Source organism: Uloborus diversus, chromosome 6 (assembly GCF_026930045.1).
Source record: "Uloborus diversus isolate 005 chromosome 6, Udiv.v.3.1, whole genome shotgun sequence".
Lineage (NCBI taxonomy): Eukaryota > Metazoa > Arthropoda > Arachnida > Araneae > Uloboridae > Uloborus > Uloborus diversus.
Window position 1 is genome coordinate 139166597 of NC_072736.1, and position 23736 is coordinate 139190332.

At 32.5% G+C, this 23736-nt stretch overlaps 1 protein-coding gene across 1 annotated transcript; it reads right to left on the reverse strand.

Moving 5' to 3' along the window:
• Positions 1–1945: 1945 nt before the first annotated feature.
• On the reverse strand, positions 1946–22313 carry LOC129223945 (signal recognition particle 14 kDa protein-like). The gene is made up of 5 exons (XM_054858328.1): positions 22197–22313; positions 11977–12049; positions 10129–10250; positions 6168–6200; positions 1946–4913 (listed from the first exon to the last, which is right to left on the reverse strand). The coding sequence occupies exons 1-5, from the start codon at positions 22218–22220 to the stop codon at positions 4824–4826; spliced, it is 342 nt and encodes a 113-aa protein (XP_054714303.1). The 5' UTR covers positions 22221–22313; the 3' UTR covers positions 1946–4823.
• Positions 22314–23736: the final 1423 nt, after the last annotated feature.

Genomic DNA, 23736 nt, shown 5'->3' on the forward strand with positions numbered 1-23736 from the left:
TATTATTTAAATGAAGGTGTGATTTGTATGAAAATTTATTTTCAAAATTTTGTAAGTCAGAAACATAGTTGCTATGTTTTTTTAATTTTTTTTATTTAAACTAAACTAAAAATGAATAATATTCTAAATTTGAGCTTGTTTTGGCTACTTTATGGGGGGAAAAGTAGCTGTTAGTACTAAAATGTTGCACAAAAATGAAGCATATAATCTGAAAAGAGGAAAAGCTTTGTACAATACATTCAAAATGTTTACAAAATAATTTTTGAGTTATTGACGCCAAAGATTTGATGAAAAAAATTAAAATGCAGGTTATTGCTCCATATAGAAACATCTCAACTTTTGTTACTTGCTCTGTAACTTTGGTCAACTTTAAGCCTATTGCTAAAATGCTAAACTGTAAAATCATGCTGACTTTTTGAAGCAAAAAAAAAAAAATGTTATGGTATTGTTTGTAACTGTTGGTGTTGTACATTAACAACATGTGAAGAAGCAAAACTCGTGAACTTCTATTGTATGGTATTTCTCTCGTTTATTCATGTGTATATATCATGTGTTTTCACCTGTTTTTAATTGAATAAAATTTTAGCAGTTTCTACTTTATGTATCTCTAGATGCCAGTTATAAATCTGTTTACTGTTTTGCAAAAGTTATGAATGTTGACTGTAAAAAGAACTGGAACGATAATGCATTTGTAAATATGTTACATTTTCTGAAGATGTATAAACGCACATTTTAACATTTTCAATAAAATTGTTTTATAACGAAGCATTTTTTAAATTTTCTAAGGTTAATTTATTATTAGAATGACTAAAGATCTAAATATATGTACATATAGAGATAACATGCTATTCTCTATTGATATCTCAAAAAGTGTAACTTCCAAATAGTAATCCCAAGGATGATCAAGTTCTCCCCATTTTTACAAAGTTTTGAAGTACTGAAATAGCTATTTAAATTTCAGGCTAATCTGTAAGTTAGGAAAATTACTACTTGAGTAGGGTGTTGTAGGCACTTGAACAGCTTAAGAAACTGTAAAGAGCAAGGGAGTTGATAACTTTTAAAGGACTGAGGAATGATAAACTGACTAGGACCAGCCTAGATAGAGCTGGATCCTGTTGCTGGACGTCACTTTTGCACAGTAAAACCCCTCTAATGTGGACACTAACGGGACAAATATTTTTGTCCTCAATAGAGGGGTGTCCGCAGGATGGGAGTTTAATAATGTTATCTGCCTTCAAATGGGGGAATTAAAAATTGTCCGTATTTGAGAGGTGTCTGTTAGGAGGGGTTTTACTGTATTTGTAAGTTAGTTAGCTTTTCCTTTTTTCCATCCTCATTTTTAAAAAGTTATGTTTCTAGCGTTTAGTTACAGCTCAAGTTAGGTTTTTTTTTTTGTCATGATCAGTCTGTAAGGCCATAAATGTAGTGGAACGGCTCCCGAGACTTCTCATCCGTTAACATAATCCCTTAAGTTTTGCCTTCTACTGCAACTGATTTTGTTATAGCTCAAATGCAATTACATCCATAGTAGGTGAATCAGAAAAGAGTAACGTTTTAGAACTGCTATCTTGCTTTTTTTTAAACAGACAATATGGTGCAGTTATCAAGTTGGTATGGAATTTAAAGTTTTTCATTTTTTTTTTTTAATTTTTGTCATTTCTTTCACTATTTCTGGAAGATAATTACAGTACTGCGGAATCCCGTCTTGTGATATAAAAAAAGAATTCACAGTAAAATGAGTGTTTGGTCACAACTTACCATAGTTCACCTCACAATTGTTGGCATTCATCTTTGAACCCACCCCGCCTACTTCAAAATAGATTGAAAATAAAAGAAATGAGGGCTGTTTACAATATTTTATTGGCATGTATATAAACTGGTTGATTTTTAATGCTTGCCAAGTGCCAATAATAGTCTAAAATTACAATGTAGTCCATCTCACTAAGTTTGTTTACATTTAAGATATTCTCTTAAAATTAAAAGTTCTGCTAGTTTTATACCTTTTTTAGAAGTAAAATGTGTTTAAGAATGCAAAGTACTAAAGAATCATTTATTAGTTTTCCTAAGAGAAGCAATAATTTTAGAAGTGTTACAGTCAAGTCAATGAAAATATTTGAGATCCACATTCAAAGAGTTTTTGAGCTTCGAAAATATTGATTGTGATGTAAATCTGATTCACACACAGTGTAGCACTACATATGAGGTTGTGAGAAGCAAAGGGATGCAAGTGGCAAAACTAGAAATTTGGAGATCACCAGTACAAATGGTAGGTGAACCCTTTGCATTGATCATAGCATAATGATGCTGCCAGGTTAGGTTTGACCCAAATATAGTGTACTAGTTGACACAATGAATAACCTATTTGCAAAAAAGTAACTAGTAAATAACGTTGATAAAGCAAATTTGCAATTGACTGCAGACGCACCCAAAAGCTCAAATTTCTTTGCATTGAAAAAGAGCTCTTCAAACCCCAAAACCTGCATTTGCAATCAGGTGATAGTATTTTGTGTGTGTGTGTGTTTTTTTTTTTTTTTTAAACATTGTTTACGACTATTACTAGTGTAGTTTAATTTCAATATTCACAACTATTACCTGGTACATAGAATTTGATAATGCTAAACAAAAAAAAGTGAAAAATTGATTTCAGAGTTACTGAAGAATTAATATCCAAAGGAGACAGATCTTTCACCATCTTTTTTTTTTTTATTATTTGTCTAAGTTGTAAAAAAAAGTTTAAAACAAACTTCTTAAAGAAATTAATATGAAAATTTATTTCATGTATCATTTAACAAACTTTAGACACAATCTGCAACCTGTCTTTCTAACACCAATTAAACTCAAAAGTAAATTATTTTCTTATTCATATACTGCACTTTTTTTTTTTTTTTTTTTTTGCACAAATACCAGAAATTTAATTTGTTGAACAGAGCAAATTTTTTATCAGGCCATTTTTGACAGCTGTCTAACAAAGATAAATGACACATTTGCACTACATGAACTGTGAACCATGAACTGTAAAAAAAAAAGTTTAATAAATAAATAAACTTTCAAAATCTAAAAATGACACCATATTTATATTGCAAGTTTGAAAGGAACATGCACATTACATTAGGTGTAATATATAAACTTTATTTTATTTATTTATTTATTTTGATTACCGGTTTTTCACTTTTACCATTGAAACTAAAATTCAAAACATCAATAAAATTATGAAATATCAGAATGCTAAGTCTGGAGAAACATTCCTCAATATTCAAAATTGTTGAACAAGATATAACTTAACTCCTTCAGCACCCGGTACATATCATACAATTAGCTTCTTTTTATAAGAGAGTTTAAAATGATTTCGAATCACACATTAAGTAGATTTACATTTGATGCTGAGTGATGTAAAATGTCAAAGAGAGCTGGCTGCACATGTTTTGAAAAGAGAAAGATTGATTACAAAAGCTTTGATGGCCAATATTTTCAATGAAAAAGCTCATAAAAGGGGTTACTCTCAAAAAAATATATACATTACAATTTTTAATTAAGTAATAATTTTTAAAAAAATACAGTTAGAACCAATTTAAAATGAAATGAATCAAAAATAATTTAATTTATAAGAAATTGAAAACAATTTTTCATAGCACACAAAAAAATGTGAAAATTATAAAAAGCTCTGAAGTGGTTTTGAGTTCTTTCAAGAACTCAACAACAAGAACAGAAGTACTCATAAAAAAAAGCCTAAGAAAAGTAGGCCAAACCTCAGTTTTTTTATTGACCATACAGAACAGCCTAAATGGACTGCAGTCAAATCTTAAAAGTTGACAAGTATATACTCATAAAGACTAACAGCTTATATTTGGAAAGGAATCACTTTAAATAAATGCACTTAAAGGTCATGGTTTAATAGGAAGGTAAAACAGTAGAAATATAAAATGGATTTATTATTTTCAAAATAATTTTGTTCAAATAAATTTGTTCTTCTCATCCCACATGATGGTAGGGAAGACCCCAATTAGTATATCAGTAATTCATTGTTTTTATAAGAGAAGGTTTCAATAAGTTTTGTTCCTGGCTGAATTGGCAGTAGTTCTTTCTTCCAATACAATTCCAAGAAAAAAAATAACCAGAAAATGTTTGTTCACTGGGGGGGGGGGGGGGGGTTACTTTAAGAGCTGCACTTTTTTTTTTTTTCAATTTAAAAACAAGCAGAATCAAAAAGTTTTGTTTATAGTTAAACATATCAATAAAAATATTTTTAATGTCTTTTAGCAAATACTGGTTTTTAATGATATTATAAATGTCTGAAAATGATAACTGTGTGATAAATTTCATTGTCACTGATCTAACTACCTTTCAAATTTGTAGTACATTTGGCAATGATACTACATATAAAATCACATTAAATTTAGCAGTTTGAAATGAACACTTCAAAAAATAACTGTATATCTATACATTTTCCCAAAAGTGGAAAACAAAATAGGGGGGCTATTTTTAGACATTGTGATTGTTTACATACCAAGTTTCCTAGAAACAATTTAGCGTGCGCTGCAAAGTTTTTGAAAAAAAAATATCAACTTGAAATCAAAAAAGAGGTTATAAAATCATTTCAAAATCTACAATATAAATTAAAGACAAACTAAGAAATAAAGCTCTGCAGTTTTTCTGCTGTTCGCTGAAATAAAAAGAAAAAACACCAGTAACAATGCTGTATGAAACAAGTTCTTTTAAGAATGTTTATACATTAAATTAATGATTAAAAAAGATCACTTTCATTTCAATAAAGTTTCAATATTTTTCAGTAACAAATTCTCAATTTCTAATGTAATAAAACTTGGTTATTGAGTTGCTTTAGTGGTAGTTGTTCCTTTCTTCTTATCTTTCTTCTTTAAACCATCCATGTTACCTTTTAATAAATTTGAATATGCCTGGAAAAACAAAACAGTATTTTTTAAATGAAAGATCTAAATTATTTCACCAAATCAAAATTGATTGCCTAAATTTGCTTATGCAAAACTAGATTTTAAATTTTTTTTCTTATTGTTGCTTGGAATTTAGGATACAAAACCATATTTTAACCTGTGCAACATTTTATGTACTGTACCAAGTAGCAGCAGCTTATTGCCTTTAGCTTTTTTCTGCTAGAGCCGCTCATAGAAGGCAAATGCAGTGCGTCACTCGCTGCAGCCATTCTGAGATAGCAAAAGCCAAGTGTAAGAAATAGTACAAATACCTCAGCAATGAAAAAGTAGATATTAGCAATGTATGCAATATTTTAATGTTTTGTTTTATTTTAGTAGCAATTTTACAAATTGAAATAGCATAGTGTAATAGAATAAATCTTTCAAATTAATTTACAGCTCAGATTATTCTACACATTAAAATCTCTATGTCTAATTGATAAACATCAAAAAAAGGGTAACTGATCTATAGAACACAGATTAACTTCCAAATAATATTATTTTCAGTTTTGAAACTTTCTCTCATTATAAATCAAGTGCTTTTCACTGAAATGCTTTGGTATACAAGTAAAGAAAAAGAAAAATAGTTCAAGTAATTTTATACTCCCAACCAACAATAATTTTACACTCCCTTCTCATCCAGAAGCTTTTTTTTTTTTTTTTTGTTACTGAAAAAGGGGATTTTTGTAACACTGAAACACATAACACATACAGTAGTGTCAACTTACATGTACTGCAATGGCACGACCCTTATGGGTGATTGAACTCGAGTTCGAAAGTCTAGAAAATCGCTAAAGTAAAATAACACATTCTTACATGCTAATAACAAATTCTTTTCCCCTTCATTTCCTTAGGAGTGCAAAAATATGCTTTTCCCTCTGGCAGACACTGAAGGAAAAAGACACACTGTCTGCATATATCGTCGCTTCACAGCAACAGTAGGATAGCATTCCTGGGATTAGATGTCTTACTGTTGTTCTGAGGTGACGATATAACTACTTTGTACAATAGTTAATGCATGCATTTTAGTCATATTATTCTATTTAAAAAAATCTATATAAACATGGAGATTGTTTCCACCAAGGGAAAAATTGTTTTTAGATACCTACTTGCAAAAAGGGAACATTTTACTGAGACAACATTTATACCAGAACCATAGGGAAAAGGCAAATGAATTCATTTATTTTAAAAGAAATAATCAATTCACTTTAGAAAACTTACTAATTGGAATTTGTTGACATCTTTAGCATTTACCTACAATAAAAATTTAGAAATTTTAATTTTAAACAGTTTAATTATTTAATAAACATATACTCTTCTGAGTTACACGATTTGTTGTATATTACTACAAAAATAAAAGTAAATAATACAATGTACAGTTATAAAGAAATCATAAAACACAATAAAAGTAAAGCTTTAAATACAATTTAGACAGACATTTCCTTAAATTTAAATACAATATAAAAAAAGAAATCAACCCTTTTTATTTGGAATTAGACCAAAAAGTGAACAAAAACCATATCCTATGAACATGTTTTAGCTTTTCTTCATATTCTCTTAGTTATGAAGAAAAGCTAAAACATGTTAGTATTAAGTTAGCCTCTCTAAGAACCTCTAGTTAGAGGTGTAAAATTTACAGAAATTTAAAGGCGATGGGGGGAAAAAAGCTTTTTTCTGTGTTTCTGGAAAAATCTAACATTTTATACAACTAAAGATGAGGTTTCTTAACAGAAGTTATATTTCCTTACATGGAAGATAAAGTGTTAAACAATAAAAAATATGTACAATCCATATACATATACAGTGGTGGTAAAAAAAAAATTGCATCACCCGCGGAATCCAAATATTTTTAGCATTTATAAGTAATTATGAAATATTTAACGGTTCTTGCATCAAATAACACGAATTAACATCGGTACATGACGGAGGCTTTTGTTTAAGATTTTATTATCCTTCTAACTGTATAAAAAAACAGTTGAACGTTCGACGCATTCATTTACGATCTGGACTTATGAGTTGAAGTATGTCGAAATACGTTCAACTGACACCACGAAGGAAGAGCGTTGCTGTTGCATTGGACAAAGAAGGATTGTCCTCATGTTCCATAGCAAAAAGAATAAACTGTTCGCAATCTCGACAGTTGTTCGACTACTGAATAAGCTAAAGAACATCAGAAGCACATTAAGAAAGAGTGGCAGTGGTCGTCCACAAATATCCAATGCAGCGCAAAACAGGTATTTGATACGACTCAGTCTTCAGAACAGACAATCACCTTCCACAAACCTTAGAACAGCATGGGAAAACGAATCGGGAGTTCATGAATCCACATCTACTGTACGAAAACGACTGCGTGGTGCGGGTTTGGTGGCACATTGACCACGAAAGAAGCCATTGTTGACCAAAAAAAATGAGGAAACAGCGTCTATATAGACTGGGCAAAAGCTCACCAAGGGTGGACCATCAATCAATGGAAATCAGTTGTGTTTTCGGACGAGTCCAAATTCAATCTGCACGGGTCTGATGGACAGCACTCAATTAGACACCGCAAAGAAGAGGAATATCATCCCGACTGCATTCAAGTCGAGCATCCCATATCCCAGATGATTTGGGGATATATTTCTGATCAAGGAGTTGGTGGGTTTCACTTTGTGTAAGGAACAGTAAACGCTCAGGTGTATATTTGTATTTTGGAGGAATTGGTTCCTACTATCCGGGATCACTTTACTTCAGTTCCAAACGTCATTTTCCAGGATGATTCTGCTCTGTGCCATAGGGCAAAATTGGTAAGTAACAATTTAAAAACCTTTATCCTGCCGTTAGACTTAAATTGACATGGGGTTAAGTAATTTTTTTTCTCTAAACTCACACACAGGTTCAGAAATGGAAAAATGAGCGTGGGGTCAGAAGTTTGCCTTGGCCCGGAAACAACCCCCGATCTAAAATTGTTGGAATAGAATGCGTGTAGAAGTGATGAAATACAAGCCAACATCACTTGCAAAACTCCGTGATTCAATAATTCATGTCTGGCACCATAAACTCAGTAAAGAGTACATTCAATCACTCATTCGTTCAATGCCCCGTAAATGTCAAGCTGTCATTAAAGCTAGAGGCTGACCAACAAAATATTAGGTTATATTTTATGATGTTCAAACATTTCCATGTTACTTTTGTTTATTTTTGAACAGAAAGAATGTTACAATTAAAACCTTACGGCAGGTTGGCGTGTTATGTTCATGAAGAAAACAAAGTTACACAAAAGTGACACATTTATTCAAACATTTTTGGACAATATAAGAAGGGAAAGGAAAATGGTAAAAATTCCAAAGATTATCTACACGTGATTCGTACGAGTTCGAGGCGCGAGTAACATGACGCAATGACAAGACGTAGCGCTTCACTTCACTTCAATAGCAAAAAGTTGAGCTGTCAATATTTGTTGCCGCAACCTCTACTACTTTTTCGTCATCCACTCGGCAACATGAATGCACTTCACATTGTACTTGTCACAGTTTTGTCCATGTATTTCCATAAATAAAATAAACAATGATCGTATTCCTGCAGTTAAATGTTTATTTTATAAGTTTTGCAGAATTTCACATACATTCATCATTAATCGGTTGACCAAAACTTCTCAAATATCCCATTGTTGTGAAAATACGAGGGTGATGCAATTTTCTTTACCAGCACTGCATTTTAATTCTTAACAGACATATACGTAAAACTTTCACAATTAAAAAATTAGCCTTTATGTTTCATAACTGTAAGTTAGATTTCCTTGTTCAAAATACCAAAAACTAGACAAATAATCATTCAACCAGTAATTGCTTTGCATGAGAAGGTTTACATGAGTTAAAACTTCAGTTTTCAAGATCTCTCAGCAGCATTGGTTTAAGACAAAAAGAATTTATTTTTAAATTAATTAAACTTCAGAATTTTGACATAAAAGTTACAAACTCAAAGCAAGTGTTTACATGTATTTTTAAGTCAATAGGAAAATAAATTTTTGGGCAGAAAGTTGTCAGCTTTTTAAAAACGTTGACAAGAATTAATACACTTGAGGTAATTTTGAGTTCATGAAAATAAAATACCTGAAAGTTTTTAAAACAAAATTGTGGAGGGAATTGCCACAATATTTCACAGGTATAAGAATTTTTGTATGACATCATAAAAAGGGGGGGGGGGAGTCTAACTATAAGTAATTGTTGTATCATCATAGTAAGAACAACAAACCTCATAAGATGTACTCACTAATTTTACTAAACAGAAAACAATGCCTTTAATAACAAGAGTTCAATGTGTGCACCATACGTTGCTAAACAATACTCATGTCCATCCCATGTCCACAAACAGTACATACATTGAGCTCAAGTAATAAAAAATGAAATTAAGCAAACAATTCAACATTTAACTTTTTGATGCTGTTAAAAAGCATGGAATTTCATTGAAAACCTTTAAAATTTTATGATTTGGATACAATTAAAGAAATTGTACTTATTCACCTTTCAACAAAGCGCAATAAACATCAAAAATGACTAAAATTCAATTCCCATAGCGGATGCAAAAAAGATTGCAATTTTCAAAATGCAGCTGTCAAAAGAATAAAATCGGCAGAGAAAAGAATTTATTTAAGTAACATTTTTGGAATAGCAGTTTAAACATGTAAGATAAACAGAACTGAAGTCTTAACAGAACTGAAGCAAATATGGAATTAAATCAACAATTCAATTTTTAATTTTTGCCAGAGTTTTTTGCTCATATAAAGAGCATAAAATTTCACTTGAATATTTTCAGTTTATGATTTCAATATATTTAAAAAGAAGTTTCATTTTTTTGCCCCTAAACAAAATATATTAAGAAAAATGAGAAAAAAGTGATTCTCAGATAAGATGTAGAGATTGTTTTTCAAAATGAAGGCATCAAATCTTTAAAAACGGAGACCAAACAGACAACTGGGGTGGCCCGCTTCACAAAGTTCTGTGTTCTTAAAAAAATAATCGAAAAACGTAACGTTTTTCTTTTTTTTTAATGTGGGATGATGATACATATTTAATGAAACTCATGGTAGAAAATCATACTACTCAATTTTTTGATGAGATAAAAAATGAAAGTTAGAAAGTGGACCAATGTGCCACAACTCCCCCTACATATTTTAAAATTTGAAACAGAACCATTGTCAACTTACTACAGTGCTAATTTTCTTGTTTCCAACATGTGCTCTGATTAAACATTTATATTCAGAAACTGCTGGCAAGGGGACTGAAGTTGGCCTTGACAGATTCGGCTTGGGTCTATTTCTCCCATCATCTAAACATAAAAGGTAAAATGAAAATGCTGTAAGTTGATGTTGGTGACATTTGAACATTTCAATTCATAGCAATTTTATTACAAAATATTAGAGATGTTTTACCAACTTGGCAACATTTTTGAGCTTATGCCAACATGTTTGGATCACTTTTGAAGAAAATTACTAAAATTTCAACTTATACACACTATTGAGCTTGCATTCATAAATATATAGTAATTGAATATGTATTAAAAAGAAAAAATTCCTTCTCCTTTAAAAAATATATATGCAGCCAATATGCAATAGTTTGAATCTAGCAAGACCAAAGAAAAACTTCTACTAACCACTAATTTCAATTTCCAACATTTTAGTAAAGAAAACGACATTATAATTAATGCACAGATAATTGATAAAGTTACAGAATGTATGAATTGTTTTATTAAAGAAAATATCCAGTTTAAAATAAAACTTTGAGGTCAAAAACAAATCTTACTTTTAATGAAATAAGCATTTTCATTGTTTAAAGATTGATCTTAACATAATTCTACGTTGCAAAGAAACAGTTTTGTGATTTGTCAAAGAGTAAATCGTCAAGCTTTATTAAAAATGCTTCATCTTCAACAGTTATTTGAGTTTTCTTCAGTACTTTAAATGAATTCCTTGTGGCAAACTTTGATGCTTCAATCAAATTTTATAAAGTCGTACTATTTGAATTTAGTCTGTACAGATGAAAATTCGCAAAAATTTTCTGCTCGTGAAAGGACAAATATCTTTATTTTCGCGAAAATAAGTGCTTATACGGTACATAATTAAGTATTTTTTTGAACTATAATTAATAAGGTAAATTTTTTAAAAGTGGGGAATTGTGTTTCATTGAAAAAGCCACTTACAGAAGCTGTTCCTTATTGAAACTTCCACAATCGACATGCGACAACTAAGTGCAAGCAATACAACAAGAGGAATGACAGTAACTCTTATGATGTAGCTCTTACAGAAATTGCAAGAGAAGTTGAAAGAATTTTTATTTTTACTTGTAAGTTTCTGTTTTTTCAGCAATCAAATTTGGTTGCATTTAAAAAAAAAACATCAAGTTAAAAGAAGTAAACTTTGAAATATGGAGAATGATTAACTTAAAAAGACAAAGGGGTCGATACCTGATAAAAAAATTCAAGTTATTGTAGTATTTTAGTTAACAGACTACGTTTTAATAGCAAATCAGCTGTATCTAGTTTAACATTTAAAAGATTCAGACTATTACTTGTTCATTTAAGTTCCCACATAAAAGAGTGAAGTCAGACACAAATTGGGTTCACTTTGTGGCCCCTTCACAAAATTCTATGCCATAAAGGCGGACACTTCATAAAGTTTTATATCTTAAAACAAGACCTTTCACTACATTTCATTAGTAAAAATTGTTCTTTCATCACTTTTAAGCTCAATCAATGCATCTAAAATAAAAAATATTAGTAGAAAAAACCTCCAGCCTCCTTATCATTCTCAATCTTTAAAAAAATAGGTTTTTTTTTAACAAAAAGAAGAAATTTCATTTTTTTTTCCACAAAATGCGGGCCTAAAATTAAAAACCTGCACAAAGATTAAAATTATCATTAAAATATCAAACATGCAGCACATCACTCACAAAATACATTATGTACATGATGTCAAAAGCAATGCTTGAGATAAAAAGATATTTTTAAGCTAGCACAAAGAATAGTAAAAATAAGTGGTACAGAGAATTATACATACATCGCTTCATAGTAATATACAAAGATCCAGAATTCCTAGATTTTTGAAACAATCTGGTTAACTCACTCAGGAACTGCAACAATAATAAAAACATTTATGTTTACAAAACAAATAGTTATAAAGCAAATAAGAAGTATAAGATGGTTTACGCAGGGCCTGATTAACACACAGGCCAATTAGGCCTGGGGCCCCATCTTTTTAAGGGGCCCCAAATAACTTGAAGAATTATGCATAGCCATTACAACTATACAAATAATACACTTATTTTTTGAGTAATGACTTGTTAATAGGAAAAAAATTTCTTTAGAGGGGAATTTTTATTCATTCTGCCAGCAGTGAATTTACCCTGTCAAAATTATGAGGGGCCCCAAAGGAGATTCATAAATGCACTCGATAAATGATTTACTTAGTTCTGTGATAGACAAAGAGGAGCCAAAAATGCATTTCGCCGAGCCTCAAACTTATAAATCAGCCACTGTATTTCGCTGTAGAGTCTTCAGAGGGCCTCCAGATTATTGTGGGCCTAGGGCCTCAATTTTAGTTAGTCGGGTCCTGAGTTTACACTTCAGTTGAAAATCATTCTGCAGGAAAGAAGTTCTGAATAACGTTATAATAACAATACAAGGATAATTTTCCCTTTAAATGAATGTCTTTTGGCCAATTTTTTTTATTCATTGCAGTTTTAATTCATTTATTGCTATTGCAAACATAAAATTTCGTAGATGGTGACATTCAACAACTTTGATTTCTAAATTCTAAGCTGGCCACACACTTGTAGATATCGCCAATAGCTTGAAAAAATCTTCTGTAGTCCCTAAGGAAAGTAAACAAGTCGCTAAACCATGTGATGTAAATAAAACGAAAAGTACCAATGCAAGATTCTCAGTACAATTACTACCTCCGACCAGTGATGTTCCCATCTCTTTTTCTGAAGGTATACTCCCAGTAATCCATTATGCACAATATGTGTATGCGATCATATACGTAATATGTCATTATGTAAAATGTTTGAAGCTTAAGGGTATAACACTATATGTCTAAAAAATGTTTTAGAGTACACGGTGTATATGGAGTATACCATATAGGAACACCACTGCCTCCGACATATACTTTAAAACAGTGGTTCTCAACAGGGGGGCATATCCCTCTAGGGGGCAGACCTAGATAAAACTTAAAGCTATGCGAACTCAAAAATTGCCTTTAGAATTTTCCGCAAAAAACCGCTGTGCTCTGCAGGGTCTTTTAGGTATGTCAACAGTAAATACATGAAGTTTAAAGCAAGTAGAGTACCATTATGGATAAGTATCATGGTTCATCAATTATATTTACTAATTTTTCAGTGTTACTAATCGGGACACCTCAAAATTACACTAGGGTTTTAAATCTTGTAAAAATAAAGAAGTCGAAAGTAAAACAGGAACTAATGTCATATACGCCACCCTTGGCGACTTTTTCCTGTTAGCGCCAAGAAAGCATCGCCAAGAAAACAACGTATGACAATGTATGTCATACATCGTTCTTAGCAATGCTTTTTTGGCGCCAACAGGAAAAATTCAGATAAAAAAACATGATTAAAGCACTTCAGAACACAATATATATAAAAACATAAAACCACAGCAAAAAACATTGCAAATATTTGCTTTAAAAGTACCAGAAACTACAAAATTTTTGTACACAAAGAAAAATTACTAGAAGGTATTTAAAATGCTTAAATCAACAAATTACTATCACAGCTCACCAAAGAAATATGTACCAATTGAAATTAAAGCTACTTTCCAACATGCATTTCATCGAACAAAAACTTTTATCTTACTTTACTAAAAAAGAGCAAAGCGATTCAATATGCGATGTTTATAGAGGTAAACATCCCCAAAATGTAACTATTTCAGCCAAAAAAAACGCTTAGTTATTCAAATTTTGATGCATAAAAAGTAAAATTTTCTCGACAGAAATCCCAAACATAAACAATACAAAAATACCATACATTAATTTGTATCCAAAAATGCTTTCAAAATACCAACTAAAAATATCTACTATATTTTACATAAAATAACCCCTTCATATTTTCATAAAATCGTAAAATCAACTTATTTTTAGAAATTCAGTATCTAAAGGAGGCACGTTTACAGAATATGCTTGAATAGTTCTTGGCATCGATAAGAATTAACTTTTAGAATAAAATAACTATACATGCAGTAAATATAAAGTTAAAACTACAAGAAACCCTTAAGATTTTGTAAAAACATAAAGAATTTCGGAAGTGAGAGTTTTTTTTTTTTTTTATTCCAAAATAAAAACTTACGTTTTTATTGTATACATCCTCACACTCAGTCTGAAACACAACATATGAAACAATGTGCCTTACCGAGACACACCCCAAATTAGATTTTACTCTTAATTAACTGTCAAGTTTAAAGAAACTGGCATTTTCTAATATTTATTCATCAAAACACAACTACTGCATCTAAACCAACGCAAAATAAGCTTCCCTATAAGGTATATTGCACGAAAAAAACAGAATCTATCCAACATCTATCCAGCGTGGACCACTAACAAATAAACAAGTTTGAACTCTAAGATTGCCTTCGGGTTGCCAAACACAGGTTAGTTTAGCCAGGGATGCCATGCTTAAGAAGTTATCGCCTTATTGGCGAGAAAAATATTTCAATTTTGAGTAAAAAATCGGATATCACATCTGTACCGTAAAACATTTTATTTCAATAAAAATTAACAAAATCTATTTTTTTTTCAAGCAGGTGGTTTTGAAATAGAGAATGTGTCTGTTGCCCCCAATAATTCTTGAAGGAATACTCTGAATAGAATAAAACATTTTTGTTTTCATAGTTTATAAGTATTATATACCATAACAAGGGGGGCATGGCGCAGATTGCACCACTGAAATTTTTAGGGGGGTGTTGTAAGAAGTGTTTTTCACTTTTTGGGGCAGTACTCTTGCTTTTTGGAGAGGGGAGTCTCTTTGTGATATTTAGGGGGTGCACCATGGGTGCAAGTTTGGTGATGTGTCCAAGACGGAAAATATTTTCAGACCCCCCCCCCCCCCAAGCATGCGTGCTTAAGGAAAAAAATAAATTATGTATAAATGCTGTAGATTTTAACTATGCCAGTTTTGGAATTATGGTTTGATTTGTATTTTAAGATTTTGACTTTTTGGGGAAGAAGAGGTTTAGTGACTCCCTTACATCATTTTTTTTTTTCAAACTGATAGTCCCAAAACCACAATATTGGGCGAATTTCAAAAATATTAGAGAAAGAGGGGGGAACGCTGAGGGCTCTCCACGAAATTGAAGCTTTAAAAACAAAATTGTACTCCATCTTTCGCAACATGTTATACGCTTTTTGAATGCATTAATGAAGGGATGAAGTTCAGGAACTCTCCTGCGGCAATATTTCGAAATTGAAGTTACAAAAACGCAATTTTAGACAATGTTGGATAATGTTTAGGGGTAAAAGCGTTTGGAGCTAACCACCATTAGTTTTTTTACGATCGTAAACATTTTCATTGCAGCAGTAAAATCGCTTGGGACATAAGATTTTCACTTTAGCAACATAAATCAGTTCTGATCGTCTACCCATGGTAGCGCCATCAAACCAGAAAAGAAGAAAAGGAGGGGGAAGGGTATAGGCAACTAATGATATAATGAACTGGCACCATTCCCCCACAAAGTCTTCATTTGAAAAAGAATTCTTTTATAAGATAGCAGGTGGTGAAATTAGCAATAAAAACAGCTTCAGTGAAGCAGATATATTTTTTAAACGAGGTACTTTCCAATATTAATTAATTTTAAAAAAAAGCAATAGGGGAACTGAATCCTAACCCCAGAGAGGGCCTCCGAATCACATCCCTCTTAAGGCACTAAAATATATTTCAGCTTCCAAAAATTTTCGGAAGAGAACTCCCAAACCTCGTCCTCTGAGTTCACCACAAATATCCTAAATTTGAGTTTTTAAGACTTCAGTTTCTAAATTTTTTTTTCTAGGAACAGTACCTATATACATGACTTATGACCGTCTAAAAGTTTTAAAACTGTAATTTTTGAAATTTTTTGAAACAAGCTTCCTACTCCCTTCCCCCTTCAGTCCTCCAAAGATAGCCCAAACCAGAGCTCTTAAAATTTCAGAAACCAAAACATTTCGGGCTAGGCGGCGGAATACACCCCCCCCCCCCTGCGTTTACTGAAAGCAGCGTAAGTTTGTGTTTAAGATTTATTTTTCTTTTTAAAAAGCAACTCCCATCCCTACATAACCAAAGACAACCCAAAGTTTCAAGACTTCAATTTCAATAAAAACTTTTTAACAAAAAAATTGAACCGCCGAAAAAACTGAAAAGCAAAAAATAATAAACCATTTTAATTAAACCTTAATAACTAAGTTCTTAAACTGATGTAAGTATACCTAAGTATATATTTTTGTAATAATTTAGAGTTTTTAATTAACCTTAATAACTCAGTTCTTAAATTAATGTAAGTATACCTAAGTAGTTTTGAGTCGGTGCCAAACAAGCAAATTAATTATTTTTGTAAAGCGTGAGGCGCAGCGGTGGCGTATGGCGACACGCCACTTCGCCGGAAAATGCCGAGCATTCACGAAGTTAAATCCGAACGTCGTCGAGTGGTCTCGAAGAAGCACGTGTCGAGTATTTGGCTGCTACTGAGCTTTTGCCTCATATACAACAGTCAAAATGTTTATATCATTGTTCATCATACTGAAGAAGGATTTCTCATCTTGTTAAAAGCTCAAATAAATGGTTTTGTGGGTCATAGTATTATTCAGCGTAAGTATGGCATAACAACTGTAGCCGTTAATTGCATACATGATCCTGAAGATTTTTCTCACTGGTTGTTTGCCTCTCTAGTGCGAGGTCCCAAAGGTTTCAAAGCTCCAACGAGAGGTACTTTTCGTTATATACGATCTACCAGTATTCATGATTTAATGATGGCGTGTGGAGGGAGCATTTTTTGAAACATTTATGTTTATCGCCGGACATTTCACATTACATTGCTAATTTTATTTGGTTATTTCTTTAAATTTAGGTAATTTAGGGATCTTTGTTTATTTATTGTTTGGCACCGACTCAAAACTACTTAGGTATACTTACATTAATTTAAGAACTGAGTTATTAAGGTTAATTAAAAACTCTAAATTATTACAAAAATATATACTTAGGTATACTTACATCAGTTTAAGAACTTAGTTATTAAGGTTTAATTAAAATGGTTTATTATTTTTTGCTTTTCAGTTTTTTCGGCGGTTCAATTTTTTTGTTAAAAAGTTTTTATTTTATAATTTTTTGTGGCTATAAGCTACTAATGTGGCTATAATCTGTATGCTTATATTTTTGATTACTTTTAAAATAGCGACCTACCTTACTTTAGCTATTAACACACACACACACATATATATATATATATATATATATATATATATATATATATATATATATATATATATATATATATATAATCGTATTCTAACAATTATCTGTTGTGTTACATAAATAATTTTAAAAAAGCAGGCTTTATATACTAACATGGGTAGGCCTACAAAAAATGCTGTTTGGATGAGGAAAAGATGTTTAGAAGAATCTATTAATGAGAAAGAAAAAAGGTTGGAAGCAAACAGAAAGAGAATTACATTAACACGTTCACAGGAGAGTTTAGGTCAGCGCGAGGAAAGACTGTCGAGAATGAGAAGCTACAATAACGATAGTTTATTGCAAGAAGGTGATAAGCAGCGCGCTCGTCGTTTAGATATAAGACAGCGACTTTCAAATGAGAGTGAAGAGCAACACGCTCATCGTTTAGATCTGATAAGAGAGCGACTTTCAAATGAGAGTGAAGAGCAACGCGCTCATCGTTTAGATCTGATAAGAGAGCGAGTTTCAAATGAAATTGAGGACGTCGTGTCTATACAATCCGTTCCATAGATGAGTCTCGTGAAATTGCTACCTATGGAAAGAAACCTCCAGATAATGTTATCCCGAAAGATGTGAACAATTGTGGTGGACTTTTATCAGAGGTAAAACTTGCTGCCGAATCTCGTGTGATGTTGAGACATAACATATCAGTATCTGACGGCCTCGTCAATGGTGCAATGGGTATTTTAAAAAAAATAAAATGGCCATCAATACGTAGGGATCAACTAGAGGAAGGAGAATTACCGGACTGCATATTAGTTAAGTTTGACGATGAAAGCATAGGAAGCAGACTAAAAGATAGCGATGGTTGTGTCGCCATACCTCCAGTGGTTGCAACTTTTCAAGGAACGAAAGGTTATGGTGACATTGAGCACAGGATGTTGCCAATAATTCTATGCTGGGCCGTCACGGTACACAAATTGCAAGGTACGACCCTTGATAAAGCTGTAATAGACCTCGGAAAGAAAGTGTTTGCTAAAGGACAGGCATATGTGGAACTGAGTAGAGTAAAAACACTTGAGGGTATTGCTTTATCTGATCTAGAGCCAAATAAGTTACTACACAAACCTCACGATGAACGAGCTTTAGCAGAAATGCAGAGACAGAGCTCTAAATCAAGAGACTGACAAATCTAAAGCTCATTCATCGTGAGTTGTTTTTTTTTTTTTTTTGTAATACACAACTCAGTAATAAAAAATCTGTGAGCGAACAATAAATCACTCCTAATATCTCACCTTTAGATAAGGAATTTTTCCAAATTTACATGGGACCAAATTCTAGGTATACTCTTTTCAATAAAAAAACAACTATCGAAATCAGACTATTCTGTAAAAGTTATGCGTCGTCTTACACGAAAAAAAGGAAAAAACCTTTGAGTGAACAATAACTCACCCCTGTTTTCCATCCTTTAGGATAGGAAATTTTTTTCCAAATTTATATGGGAACAACTTCTGGGAAAATTCTTTCCAATGAAAAAAGAACTATCAAAATCGGACGAACCTGTGAAAAGTAATGCCTGGTCATACATGAAAAAAAAGAACTTATATATACGGGTCGACTTGAGAACCTCCTCCGTTTTTTCGTCGGTTAAAAAACTAATCCTAATTACAAATACCAGAGATTGAGAGGTCTACACTGCCGTGGGCAGGTCAAAGGCAGTAACTGCATTTTTTTTTTCATTTCTTTTTTTTTTTTTTTGCATTTTGTCATCTATTGTACGTTAGCTTTGTTGTACAAACTAACTTATTTGGTTTCCGCTGAAAAAAATATATAACTCCAACATTTTCTTATTGTTAATACTACTGAATCCAACACACATTTCTTCAAATATCTCGAAAACTCATTTCTGCAGATACTGCCACTTACCTGCCCACGGCAGTACACACGAGAGACATACAGGTCTGAAGCTCATTCATCGTGAGTTTTTTTTTTGTTATACCCAATTCAGCATCAAAAAATCTTAGAGTGAACTACTAATCGCCCCCCTTTCCCCACCCTTAGGGTAGGATTTTTTCCCTCAAATTTATATAGGAACAACTTCAGACTATACCCCTTCCAATAAAAAAAAGAATATTCTAAATCGGACTATTCTGTAAAAAGTTATGTGTGGTCATATATAAAAAAATTTGTGAGTGAACAACAAATCTCCCCCTTTTCCCACCCTTAGGGTAGGAATGTTTTCTTCAAATTTATATGAGACCAACTTCAGGGTATAACCTTTCCAATAAAAAAAGAATTATCAAAATCGGACTATTTTGTAAAAAGTTATGTGTGGTCATACATTAAAAATCTGTGAGTGAACAACAAATCAACCCCCTTTTCCCACCCTTAGGGTAGGATTTTTTTTTCAAAATTTTTATGGGACCACCTTCGGGGTATACCCTTTCCAATAAAAAAAGAATTATCAAAATCAGACTGTTCTGTAAAAAGTTATGCGTGGTCATACATTAAAAAAAAAAAAAAAAAAAATATATACGTGTCGAATTGAGAACCTCCTCCGTTTTTTCGTCGGTTAAAAAAAGAATTATCAAAATCGGACTATTTTGTAAAAAGTTATGTGTGGTCATACATTAAAAATATGTGAGTGAACAACTAATCAACCCCCTTTTCCCACCCTTAGGGTAGGATTTTTTTTTCAAAATTTTTATGGGACCACCTTCGGGGTATACCCTTTCCAATAAAAAAAGAATTATCAAAATCAGACTGTTCTATAAAAAGTTATGCGTGGTCATACATTAAAAAAAAAATAAAAAAAATATATACGTGTCGAATTGAGAACCTCCTCCGTTTTTTCGTCGGTTAAAAATGTTTCGAGAAAGACCCCCGAAATCCTTACCTCTTAACTCAATCAAAAATAGTCAAAATAGCATAGCTTCAGCATGGAGAAATTTTCCATGCCCCCCCCCCCTTCCGCAAACTCCATTAAGTTATTTAAGTATAGACGCAACTTCCTTAAGTCATTTAAGAATAGCCTCAAATAGTTTTTAATACATCAGCTACAAAACATTTTCCGATTAGAACACCAAAACCACCTCTCATAAATTCACCAATGATTTTACCAGAAACATGTCAAAAATGCAGAATCAGTTGCCCATTGGTGTTTCGAACCAGCTTGAAAATTTCCCCCGATTCTTTCCAAAATTCACATTTTGACTAAAATCTTCAAAATCCCTGATAGTTTCCGTTTTACCTGGGATGGTGAACGCCCATTACTGTGATGTAAACATTTCATCCCGTCAGCAATTACTCTCAATCGGTGATTCAGATTCAACTTTAAGACATTTTAAGAGCGCACATAATTTTCATTTATGCACATAAAGTTTGTAAAAGAAAAAAAAACGCAAATCAAGAAAAAACGAAAGGATAATAAAAAAATGCAAGAGAAAAGACTAAATTTTCAAGTAAAAGACGATTAATTTGAAAAATCAGGGAGAATAGCGAGCAACTTCGCGGTTTGCAGTTGGAAATAACAGAGCAACCTAAAAAAAGTCAAACCGCGCGAGTCTAAAAGCCACTCCTCCAAAAGCACGCAAACAAAACAAGCCCATGGTAGAAACTCGAGAGAATGTCGATGTAAATTCGTGGTTATGGAACGGTCCAGTAATATTAAACCATATTTTTCAAACACTCCATTTTTCTTTTTAAGTAAAAACTGAAGTCATCGAATTCCTTTCCGTCTCGACCTCCGTCTCGGAAATTTTGTCCAAGACGGAAATCCGTCCTAAGACGGAAGGTCTTGCACCCATGGGGTGCACCCTTGCTCTTAAGGGGAGGGCACCCCTGCCATAACAGACCAAATTTTGCAATTTGTGTGTAAGCTTCATGCATGTCAGCTCTCTAAGACAGGAAGGGGGGGGGAAGCCTGTGAGACCCCATGCTTTAAAATATTCACCTACAGAAATAATTAAATGTTTGCTTTGTAAGATTTAATGCATCTTAATTACAAATCTACTTAACTAGCAAAACTGAAGTTTTGCTTTGTTTTGCATAAAATCATCATTGCAACATTTAAAATCAAATTGCGCTACAATAGATTATCCCCAATTTGATTTTGACATTTATTACAGTAAAAAAAAAAAAAATGTGACCAATAATTATACTGAAGTAAGATAATTATTGCCCATTTTTTTCAAAACAAACATTACTTTTGTAAATTTTATAGTTGACAGTATTCAAGCTTGTTCTCATTAGTCATCATCAGTTATGCTTTTATATTTAACATCTTAATATTTTTCAAAGAGAAGGCAAATGGGGGGGGGGGCGGGGTTCACAATAAAAATCATGAGCATCTGATCATTAAATAACTCCTCCTATTTACATGCTGAAATGAAAAGTTAACACAGCAGTTGGTTTAAGAACAAAATATTAAAAAAGCAAGTCCTGACAAATTTCCATGATTGTCCTTTTAACTTCTTCCAGAACGTGGAAAAGGACAGTTAGAGGGGAACTGACCACCTCCCACAAATGTAGAAAAATTAAATTTTAAGACCGAAATGAGAGCAAACTCATAATAAATGTTCACATCCTTCGCACATGTATTTTAAATGAGCTAATGCGTATTCAGCTAAATGTCACTGAAAATATTTCGCAGAAATTTCCTTAAGCAAATAAATGTCTTAATTCAGAAATTGTTAAAAAAGGGGAATCATAGTTAAATGCAATACATAATCATACTCTTAAATTAGACTGGACAATTTAAAAGAACTTTTTTTTTTTGAATTACATAAAACGAACCATTTCAAAATACAAGTGAACTCATATTGCTATTTTAAAAAATGTGAATTACCGCTTCATTTTCTAATAGCACCATATTTCATGCTATTTTTGATAATCTATTCGAGAACACGTTTACAAGCAGTTTAGATTTCGGAATGTTGTGTGTGTTGTTGTCAGGGTATCTTCTGAGCTACGGTTACAGTGATGATTACATACGGGCAAGCCTTTTTATTTTACTTATTTATTTACTTATTTATTTTTGATTTTGATTTTACTAGCACATGAGAGTTGCTTAAAGCAACTCAACGGTGATGCTTAAAGCAACTTGCTTTAAGCATCACCGTTTAAGCAGCTTATTTAAGTGCTTTAAATTTGGTTGATTCATTCTGTTATGCTTTGAGCGGTAAACGAAAGACTAGGGTAGTGTAGTAAAACATTAAAATGGAAAGCAAAGGACAGAATGCTGACGTGTCCTCATGTTCGACAGGGGGGGTGAAGGGGAGAGAGCTTCATCTGCGCGCAGCATTCACATGTTGATTCGAAACAATTTTAGAATTCCAAGCAAAACATTGGCCAATATTGTTGTTCAATAATGAACCGATATTGCATGCCAAATTCGCGCCAATATTGAATTATCTTGATTCAACACGTACTAACTAGTACATTACGCTTGTCAAATTTCTGAAATGTTCAACCGGGACGCCGGACCCCCCCCCCCCCCCCCCCCGTCGCGAGTATTCAGAATATTCAAAAGGGGACCAGGGGTGATAGTAGAACTCAAGAATAACATTTTCTGAAGACTCTGAAATTTTCAGAAACTATGAGGAACTCGACCCCCCCCCCCTCCCCACACCGTCTCCTGTAAACAAAATATGAAAAATGCACACAAAAATCATTGAGAAGAAACATTTCAAAAGTTTTTTTTTTTAACATTTTTTTAGCTTTAGAATGTGTTGTCAGCCCAAAATTTTTGGAAATTTCGGATCATAAACACTCTTGAAAGGAATACGCCCCTGTCTGCGTTTTAGCTTGTCTTAGAGGGTAGTTCATTCTCAATGCTATGAATAAATACTAACCATGAGCTTAAACCAGCTGTGATAATAAATGACACTAGCAGATAAATTTAAACATTTTAATTCTTGCATGTTAATATTTATTAGTTACTTTAGGAAGAAGAAATACTTTGAATGAGGAATAAAAACTTGAGCAATATTTACATGTATTTTCCATTCGCTAGATCTTTTTGATCACGTAGCCAGAGCCCCCCCCCCCCCCTTTTCAAACTTTTACATGCTATAATCAGTGGCAGGCCCGGATCTTGGGAGTAGGCAACCTAGGCGGCCGCCTACGACGGCAGATTTTAGGGGCGGCAAATTTTTTAATTTAAACTTTTTTTTTAAGTTTTGATATCTGTTTTAGTGCCGTAAGATACACAGCTTTAATGTTAAAATAACAATAATTTACAGTTTGTACCAGTGTTTGAATACGCAAAGCATATAGTTCGGAATTCAACTAGACATTCAGTTTAATTTAAGGAGCGGCAAATCATGTGATTTAAAAGTCTTTGGAAGATATTAATACATGTTTCAGTGCCCCAAGATGCGCAACTT